Source organism: Sinocyclocheilus anshuiensis, unplaced genomic scaffold (assembly GCF_001515605.1).
Source record: "Sinocyclocheilus anshuiensis isolate Anshui unplaced genomic scaffold, SAMN03320099.WGS_v1.1 scaffold2161, whole genome shotgun sequence".
Lineage (NCBI taxonomy): Eukaryota > Metazoa > Chordata > Actinopteri > Cypriniformes > Cyprinidae > Sinocyclocheilus > Sinocyclocheilus anshuiensis.
Window position 1 is genome coordinate 259178 of NW_015551119.1, and position 10836 is coordinate 270013.

General features: G+C 36.3%; 1 protein-coding gene across 1 annotated transcript in view; it reads right to left on the reverse strand.

The window, feature by feature from the left end:
* The window catches only part of LOC107663068 (contactin-4-like), a 65602-nt gene that overhangs the window by 20441 nt on the left and 34325 nt on the right, over positions 1-10836 (reverse strand). The window contains exons 6-9 of the mRNA XM_016453217.1: positions 6629-6832; positions 6425-6527; positions 6111-6295; positions 3784-3923 (exon numbers count right to left, since the gene is read on the reverse strand). Of these exons, the coding sequence (XP_016308703.1) occupies positions 3784-3923; positions 6111-6295; positions 6425-6527; positions 6629-6832 (632 nt within the window). The remainder of the gene's footprint in view (positions 1-3783; positions 3924-6110; positions 6296-6424; positions 6528-6628; positions 6833-10836) is intronic.

The window sequence follows — 10836 nt, forward strand, 5'->3', positions numbered from 1 at the left end:
CATAGGATTTGTGAAAGGAATGGGACACCACTAAAGTATAGGCCTACCATATTCACGGAAAGTGCCTGCTATAAAATAATAAAATGACAGATGTGAAGGGAGCAGAATGGAGGATGAGTCTAATCCCATAGTAGCAGTGGATTGCTACTGATGGGCGGTCTATAATTTTTATCCTGGCCAAACACTTACTCATAAAGCCCCTGTTATGCTGCCATTGAACTCACTTGAGTGTGAAAAATTTGAATGGTGCATTCAGGTTGAATGAACTGAGATTTAAAGGGCTCAGATATCTGCGCTCGCTCTCTGCATGTGGGCTCTTCAGAGTCTGGTGGCATTAGCTTTATGCCACTTGAATTTCATTGTTCCAATGCAGCTGGAAAATGGTGTAACACTCTGGCCACATGATCCGCCCTGACATGGAGCATCACAATCTAACTGATATCATAAACAGACTGCTTCATATGTGTGCCATGTTGACTGGGGTAAACTAGAGAAATCAGTACAGCCTCTAGCAGCAAAGACAAATGGTGGCAGAAATCAGCTTTATGGGGGTAATTAATTAGGGGTGACATTCCACTGAAATCAGCACTTTCCCCCTCGACGGGAGAGCGCCGTTTGAGTGGGCGGTGCTGCACCAGACTGATTAAGTTGCCCACCTGAACAGACATCGCAAAGATTGCCCCAACATTATGGGTATTGGCTTGACCTGTGTGAAATTGTTGCTGAGGTAAACATTTACACAAGCAGATGAATATTTGGTGTAGTACCAGGAAGAACATCGATAGATAGGAGAAAATAGATAATTTAAAAGTACATAAAATAAATATAGATTATACAACAGTTAGTTTTAGTGCACTCATGTGATTGAAGAAGAATGACATTGATTATATTAGATTTTTATATGTTTTTTTTTAATTTTATTTGATTTTTTTTTCTGACATGGTGTTATATCTTTCACTTGGATGTTATAAGTTGCACTGAGTAAATACAGCTGAATAAAACAAAAACTGTGTCCGTCTTCATTTCAGGCTGCAAAGCAACAAAATTATTTTAAAGGGGGGTGATTCTTTTCTATACCCTCTGTATACTATATTTCAAATGAACCATAAAATCTGACAATAGTGGGATCATAAATTTTGTTTAGCTTTAGTTACACAAAAACTAAAACAAAACTGTAAACAAAACTGCAACAACACAAAACAACAAAACTAAAACAAAAAAGGGGCTGATCAAGATTAAACAAAAATCACAGTATCTTGTACACAAAAAACTAAATAAAACTAAATTCAGCTAATTGAATGTAAAAACGGTCTTATTTATAATAAGAAAATGCCAAGTAAATTATTGAGCAATAACTCAAAGCTATTGAAAAATAACTCAAACAAATCAATTGGACTTGAAATGAACCATCCGTACAAACCGATTTACTACAATGAATCAGACTTCTCAATGCTGCTTGAGAAAGAGAGATGAAAATCTAGAAGGGCATATTTGATTACTGCTGCAACTCACTCATGTGGAATACAATGTGACATAATTCTGTCATGCTACACCACTGAGAAAAATAACGTATTACTGTATTTTGAAAAAGAGAAATACTGAAAACTAGAATTAAATTACTAGCTCTACTGCTTAGGGTTTCTCCCTAACAGTGATGATATATGGATCTTCTGTGATATGCTCTCAATACTGCATTCAGGTGATGGTGGATAGTATAAGGAAATGGCCTTTTCTGTTCATTGTAATCATCAAATAACAAACGACACTCTTCTTCTTGTCCTCTGACTACATGGATGACTTTTGGTCTGGAGATTGATCAAATGCTGAGGTAGCCGATGGTGACATTTACAAAATGGTAACACCTCAGCTCATTAAGAGTGCAGCCTCACAGGCTGAGATTGTGTTCACTATCTCTCAGAGTGATGAAACAAGCTCTGTTATACATGACACTAATACAGCACAGACTGCTCTGAACTTTACAACAACTGAGACAAACCTAAACCGGAGCTCTGGAAATACACAGAATCCTAAAAATACACAACATAATCCTGAGAAAGGCAATAGAAAGTCACTTTTTATTTTTATTCACGTCTTGTTTTTAGAATTGTTGTACACATGTGATGTTGCCGTAATGTACCTCAACCAGTTTTTATGAAAAGAACCAAGTTGAAATAAATCTGCAATAAAGTAAAATATTACTATTAGTGAAAACATAAAATGTTGCTTTGGCAACCATCTGAAACAAGTTTAACAACTAAGATTTTTACAACGAAAATAAATAAACCAATAATAATGACAAAACACATTCCCGTTTTTTGTTATTTTCTGTTTTGTTCTGTTTGTTTAAAAGCACATAACACTTCTCAAAGTAAAAATGAAAAGACAGAGTTTTTATTTGTTTATTTATTTATTTATTTTTAGTATTTAACAGAAAATAAGCTTTTTTGAAAAGATAATAATAAACATTAAGGTCTTTCAAAATATATTCCTGTCTTTATTAACAGTAAACTAAATTAAATATTGAATTACTGTTTTCAGTTTTATCTAAAGTGAAAATTGTACTTTCATATTTTATTTCGCTTTTGTTTATGGTGAAATTAAGTTGTAAAAAGTTTTATTAAGTTCTATATTGACCTATATTATGCAAGATTTTGGCTTGTGCCTAAAGAAAATATACTGATTAGGTTAAAAAAAGACAAAACACAGATTGTCCGATTTACTCAATCATTTATGATCTAAACAATATTGTGTTTCTCTGCTAAACTTTATTTGCTTTCGATTAAGCGAACCAATCAAGAACTCAAAAATTATTTTTGATGTTGAAATAATTGAAACTGTAATTCTCAGCATGCCTTGCATGAGACCTAATGGGGAGAAGAAACATTCAGAAATTAAGCAAATTTTTTTAAGAAATATGAGAAAAGATGGAGACTTAAAGGGTTAGTTCACCCAAAAATGAAAATTAGCCTCTGTACTCACCCTCAAAGCATCCTAGGTGTATGTGACTTTCTTCATTCAGACGAATCCAATCTGAGTTATATTAAGAATTGTCCTGGCCCCTCCAAGCCTTTTAAATGGGGGTAAGCAGGCGTTGTTTGTCAACAGTTAAGAAGACGTGAAATAAAGTGCACGCATCCATAATAAAACGTACCTCACGAAGGAAAACCAGTCTCCTCTTTGCTTATATCTAAATCCTCCGACATTTTTCTTTACAAATCCTCATTTTGTGCTTCTAATTCGTGAACGGCGTTTTGTTTTGCTTTGTCTGCGCGTTCGTCACTTATCATGCAACGTCGACGCACTACGTCATCCGCCGGATCATCTTCCGCGTATGACAGTCAGTGGAAGTGAGAAAAAAGTGTTTATTACTTTTGAAATATGGATATTTATCTTACAAAAATGCATGGATCCGCTACAGGAGGCCTTTATTCATGCCCCGGAGCCATGTGAGGGACATTTTATTATGGATGCGCGCGCTTTATTTCACGTCTTCTGAACTGTTGACAACCAACACCCGCTTACCCCCATTGAAAGGCTTGGAGGGGCCAGGACAATTTTTAATATAACTCAGATTGGATTCGTCTGAAGGAAGAAAGTCACATACACCTAGGATGCTTTGAGGGTGAGTAAAACACAGGCTAATTTTCATTTTTGGGTGAACTAACCCTTTAATAATGTTCAATTAAACTATATTCAATTCTGTTGGGATTTCCTTCTAAACTTCCCGAATCTGCTAACTTGTTCTTCAGGTGCACTAAAGATAAAGCAAACCGCATCACCCACCTCAAAGGACTCAAGCGGCTCTCCGTTCTTCAGCCACCTATAGGAAGGTTTGGGCTTAGCGCTCGCCTTACACTCCCACAGCAGAGATTCATCAATGGCTTTCTGCACATCCTGAGGCTTCTCCACCAGATGAGGGGGCGCTGAGATCCATCAATAAACACAAAACACACAGCGAGATATCAAGAGCTGCTGATAAAAATGAATTTTCAACAGCTCCCAGAATCCCAGACACACTTAGAGTTGCTTATTGATTAGCCCCTGTTAGGAATCAGTAAACCAACCAAGCAGTTTATGAGCCAATTAATGAACAAATCCAGTTATTAATCAGTTAACATGGCATTAGAATGAGGAAAAAAAGCACAATTCTGTATGAATAGTTTACAAAGACATTTAGTAAACCGCATTCACACTGAGCACATGGCTCTCGTTAAATGTGGGTCAAATTTTATGGATCTTTAGCCTGTATTTGGTATATTGCTTTAATTTTAATATTGCTTTGAGGAACATCGCACACCCTTCCCAAACATGCACAAATTACAACAGAAAAAAAGGTGCTAGAAAAAGTGCAAATGTTACAGTTTTAACCTTGATTACATATTTATACTCAAAGCTAAGACCATTCAAAAAATGGCTTGAAAACATATTAAAATTAGATTGATTCTCATGGCTTTGCTGAAGGTCAATGTGACTTGCATAGGCTTAACTTTACTTTTAAGATGAGAGAGAAAGGAGAATAAATCACGGCGTAGTGCAAACGTGAACAAAGTAGCATGCTTTATAGGTATCAGTCACACTGCTGGAGCTCACAGTTTTGACTTCGGCCATTATGTTATAAACAACAGTGACTCATATTGATTATTCCATTGCTCCAACATCAGTGATAGATGGACAATACAGTCTATGGGAGATTATAGATTTTTACCTGCCAAATAATTGCAATGACAAATAATTACAACATATGGGGATACTCATGAAAATCTGACATACTGGTTATAAAACATAATGGGGATATAAATTAAACATACAGCATTGATCAGTGATAAACTCAAATATATAAGCATTCATAAAAGCTTAATGGTGCATGAATATTGATTGTGTATTTGTCTGATTACGGAAAGTGTGTAGAATCTTTTTTAAATGTCCAATCTACTCTTTTCCATACAATAAAAGTGTTCATTACTCTATACCATTGTATATACTGTGTATATATATATATATACAGTATATACATATATATATTAGTGCTGTCAAATGATTATTCGCGATTAATCGCTTCCAAAATATGTTTTTATTTACATAATATATGTGTACTGTGTATATTTTTATGTATATATAAATACACACACAGTATATATTTTGAAAATATTTACGTTTATATTTATATTAATATTAATATAATTTATATTATATATAAATATATTTAATATATAAATGTACATATTTTTCTTAAATATAAACATGCATGTGTGTGCATTTACATATACATAAAAAATATACACAGTACACACATATATTATGTAAACAAAAACTTGTATTTTAGAAGCGAATAATAAAAGGCCACATTTAATTTATAATTTGTCTTAAATCTCATTTTGTAAAAAAAAATAATAATAATCGTGAATCGAACCGAACCGTGAAATCAAGATCGTGAATCGAATCGAATCGAATCGTGAGTTGAGTGAATCGTTACATCCCTAATATATATATATTCTCAGAATTGCAAGTAATAAATTCACATCTCGCAATTCTGAGTTTATACCTCGCAATTCTACATTTATTTTTTTGCAATTTATAAATCACAATTCAGACTTTTTTTCTTGCAATTCTGAATTTTATCTCACAAATTCTCATAAAAAAACAAACAAACTTATTTATTTGATTTGAAATAAACAAATAAAATTGTAAGAAAAAAAGGCAGAATTGTGAGATGAAAAAGTCGCAGTTTTTTTATTGTTACGTGTTTTATTATTTTTTTTTATTTTAACCTGTGGCAGAAATAAGCTTCCATACAAACTACATAAAATAAAACTGAAATTTAAAACTTAATACAAACTATATAGACAAAAAAATGACAAAAACACAACAAAATTACTAAAACTTTACTAAACTGAAAATCTAAAAAATAATATCTAATTCAAAATATTAACAACAACAATAATAGTATACCAATGATAATAAAATTAAACTGACTTGAACATTCTGCAAGTATCTCCTTTTTGTTCCATGCAATAAAATATCATACAGGTTTGGAAGATGTTCAAATTGGCTAAACTGTTCCTTCAAAAGGAAAGTACATTTATTTAATCCCTGAAACAGTTCTGCCCTACCATAGAAGGAGAGTCGCCCCTTCACTGTGTTTTTGCCTCTGGAGTTCTCAGCCATGCATTCAAATGGCCCTGCGTCTTCCTGTTGGAAATAAGGGATCTCCAACACACCACTGGATTTGTTAACATCCACTTTTCTGGGAAAAGGAACTCCGTCTGGTCTTCTCCAGGTGATAGCAGGTACTGGACTGAAAGCAAAAGGTAAAGTTGATTGTTTAATGAGCTATATTTCTCTTTAAATAATAACTGCAAAATAAACCCAGTGTCTACATCAGTGAGCTGCTGTTAGTATATTGTGTATCAACCGTAATATTTACTTTCCCAAAGCGAAGCACTCCAGTCTGACTGTCAACCCTTTGGCAACAGCCAAAACTTCTGGAAACTGGATCTCAATTTTTGGCTCATATTCTCCCATAATGCCTTAAACACAGAAAAAAGAGTGATTTTTTTCCTATTAAAACATGTTTAAAATCACATACGAGTCATATTTATGAGCTGAATACATATGGTAAGACCATCACCATCACTGCGGAGTACAAGTGGCGTGGGAGGTCCCTGAACTCTGCTTTGGGTCACAGAGTTAGTCACGACACAGGTGTAGTTTCCCACGTCTGAGGGCTCCACTTTAGCGATGTACAGGTTGCCTGTTTTCTGTGACACAAAGCGCCGCGTGTCTTGCTTCACGAATGAAGGATATTCGTTGAAGATCCAGGAAAAAGTCAACTCTGTAGGAAAGTCAAGAGGTGAGACTTGCTGTACTGCACGACATGCTTTGAAGTTTTCAAAAACATTTCAGAAACCCAGTGACGTGAGTAAACAGAATCACACAACCTTGAGCATGGCTTTCATTGTACATGGTAAATTGGTAACTCTTTACAATAAGGTTCCATTTATTAATACTAGTTTAGTTAACATGAACTTCTAAAGCATTAATTAATCTCAGTAGTTAATGTTAATTTCAATACTTAGAAATACATTATTAAAACCAAAAGTTGTATCTGTCCATCCCTCTATCCATCCATCCATCCATCCATCTGTCTATCCTTCCAATTTACATCCATCCATCCATCCTTCCATTTTTCATCCATCCAGCCATCCTTCCATTTTACATAGGGTGGCCATACGTGCCATTTTTATGGGACACGTCCTGGCCAGGATTTTTATATTGCCTAAAATATCCAGGTGTTGGCTGTTTGCGCAGCGCAGACCGATCGGTGTATGACATCTGTGAGAGTTATAGAGAGCAGAAGCTCCTTATGCTTTCAAATCGCTCTCACAGTACTTTGATGTCAAACATTGATCGGTCTGCACAGTGCCGCTTCAAGTCGAACGAACGAACGAATGAACACATCTAATCTGTATGCGTATTTGCATCGCTTTGACCGTTCTCTGTAGATCCCACCTTCTCACGTGCCAAGATTGGCTGATTATGTACAATGCCTGCACGTTACTGGTCAAGCTAGTTTTCGATCATTAGCTTCAGCAAGTATGAAAACAGAAAAACAAAGCCAAATATAGAAATCCTAGCCAGGACGTGTCCCGTAAAAATGGCATGTATAGCCACCCTAATTTTACATCCATCCATCCATCCATATATCCTTCCATTTTCATCCATCCATCCATCTGTTCATCAGTCCTTCCATTTTTCATCCATCCATCTATCAGTCCATCCATCCATCCAGCCATCCTTCCATTTTCCATCCATCCATCTGTCCGTCCATCCATCCATCCATCCATCCATCCTTCCATTTTTCATCCATCCATCCATCCGTCCGTCCATCCATCCACCCATCCATCCGTCCATTTAATCAAAAGTGAACATTTATCATAACTGTAATAATATATTACAGTATTTCATGTTCTTGCATGGTCTTTTAACTCAAGTCTACCTTTGTAATTTTATCTCTAACTATAATTAATCCCCAACTTCGAATTCAAAACATGGGTGCTTTGATTGTTGTCTGTGCAAATCGAAAGGTTCAGCTTTTCACATCAGAGCTGTGAGTGTAAATTTCAACTTACAAATACGAATATTATAATGACAAGTTCTCAAATTCAAATCAACAAGCTCTCGAGTTTTGCTACTCTTTTACCTTCATAGACCCGCCCCCCTTAGTTATTGTTGCAATGTCCGACAAGTCATTGTGTTCTCACGCCACACATCATGTTCACATGCAGTGAAAAATACATTGTGGAGTATAGAGGAAACTGACAACGTGCCGACAGACAAGACAGAGCAGGTTACTTCTGATATGAAACAAAGTCTCAGCTTTCAAATTTTGACATTTAAGAAATTCAAGCAATAAATAGCGTTTTGTGTCTCTTTAATGTGTCGTGACAGATCGCTGTAATGCCTCAGTTCAAGCAGCATGAGAACTGATCATCTCTTCTTCTTCACTAGTTATAGCCCGAAATAAAGATGAATGAACATCAGAAGATATCTTGTTTCAACTGCGGAAAGACATAAATACACCATTTTTTCTGCGTTATGATTGGTTAGATCGCCTGTCAATCAAACTCCCTGCGAAGGGTCAGTTAGCATATGTTTTGGCACGTGTGCAAAAGAGTAAGTACAATTGCCTACAATTTGCACAATAACTAAATGCACATGGCTTGTTGATCAAAACTGATGAGTTGATTCGCAGTAAAATTGTCAAACTCTTCACAACTTATAAACATATTTTAATGTGAGCCATCAGATGCAAAATGGTCCATTCAATTATCTGTCAGACATGCATGTGCTGTTTATTCCATAAATATCTGACATGGAATGTTTGTAATGTCTGCTAAGTTTCCAGATGGCCTGTCATTGTAATGAAATATGAATCACAACCTAACAATCAAGTTTGGAAGTGCATATATGGAGTTTGTCCAGCATAATCACTGCCATTTTTGAACAAGGAGGAATGACACACCCCTAAACGGCAGCAGCTACAGCAGTACTGTACATACCTTTATCTGTAGATATGTGTTAATCTAAACTGAAAACTCACAGTTTCCTGTCATGGAAGAGCAATAGGCAGATATGTAAGAATGTGTGGTGGTGTTGGTGTTGGGGGAAGACATTATAGAGTGTGCAAAAATGAACAAGCAAGAGTGAATTTTCAGTTTACATTTAACACATTTTTACATAAATAAAAGTACTGTATAATAAAAATGTTCATTTTCTTTTTGTGTACTACAGTATTGACGTTTCCCAATAAATTTTTACCTACTGTTGAAATCTGTATCTAAAATGCTCATTGTGATACACAGACAAAACCAACTGTTGTCTGGTGATGCACTGTGGACCTGGATAAACATCAGTTTGACACACATCAAACTATTATGTCAAGGTCTTCCAATACAGAAACAATTCTATGATTAAATGTGCTGGCCTATTCCATAGTAAGTCAAATTTTATATTAAAAACAACTTCACGTGCAAAGTATAAATACTACTGTTAAAGTTGAAGGCTTCTGCTGAATACAATAAGCAGCTTTTTTTTTTCCAAGTGCAATATGAATGGCTTAATGGCTTTATATTGGCCTTAATGGTTATTACATGAAGTGATTGAACATATTACATCCATGTTACTCTGCAATATATAGGGGTAACATATGAAAGATGTTGCACTATTTGTCTACCAGATAATACTTGAATGCCAAGATGAAGGATTCATACTTACAGGCTTAAAATCCCGTAAAAGCTAATTTGGCTAATTTCAGCATTTTACTGATACTTGTGTATAAAAAGGTTTCTTTCCACACAGCAAGTCGCGCTGGCTGGTCTTATTCATTGGTCAGGCATCGACCGATAAAATGACTTAATTCGCACCCTAGCCTCATCCCCAGTTCTGCTCTCTCGCATCTGCATTTACAAGTGCACAAGTGAGTTTTGCTACAGGAATATCGTGAAAGGAGTAGCAAAAGTCAAAGTGCTAGGATTTGAAGTTGTACTGCCAGATCTGAGAGGTTGTAAGTGCTGACTTGTGGTTGTACAGCGAAACTGAAGTAAAGTGCAAAAGTAAATATGTCGTACACATTTGTGTCTGTCATTTTGTTTATGTGAATGTCATTTTACACATTTGTAATTCTTAATCTGCAACTATGAATTCAAAACACGGGCGTTTTGATTATTGTCTGAGTGTGCAAATCAAAAGATTCAGCTTTTTTTAACATCAGAGCTGTGAGTGTAAATTTCAACTAACAAATACGAATATTATAATGAAGTTCTCAAATTCAAATCAACTGTTACGGAAACGGGTGTGTGGAGGCAGGTAGGACGACGAGGATGACAAGGATTCCAATAATGACATTTATTGTAGACACAACAAGGCAGGTTCAGGTAGGTGAGACACACACTCGGGGTAACATTAACAATAACCGCCAATGCTCAGACAGACAGGAACTAATAAGGGGTGAATAATTAGAGGCAGACAGGTGAGCACAATGACGGTGATTAACTAATGATTAGACGGGCTAAACCAACACAAAGGGAAGAAACCACAACAAACAGTCCACAGGGGCGTTACAGTACTCCCCCCCTCCCGGAAGGTGCGTCCTCGCACCGTAGAAACAGAGGGAGGGGCGGAGGGGGACTAGGAGGAGGATCGTCCAACGGCGGCAGAGCAGGTGGTGGAGGAGCCCGAGGCGGAGATTCGGGAGGCCATGGCGGAACAGGGGACTCGGGTTGCCATGGCGGATCAGGGGGCTCAGGAGGCCATGGCGGAACAGGGGGCTCAGGTTGC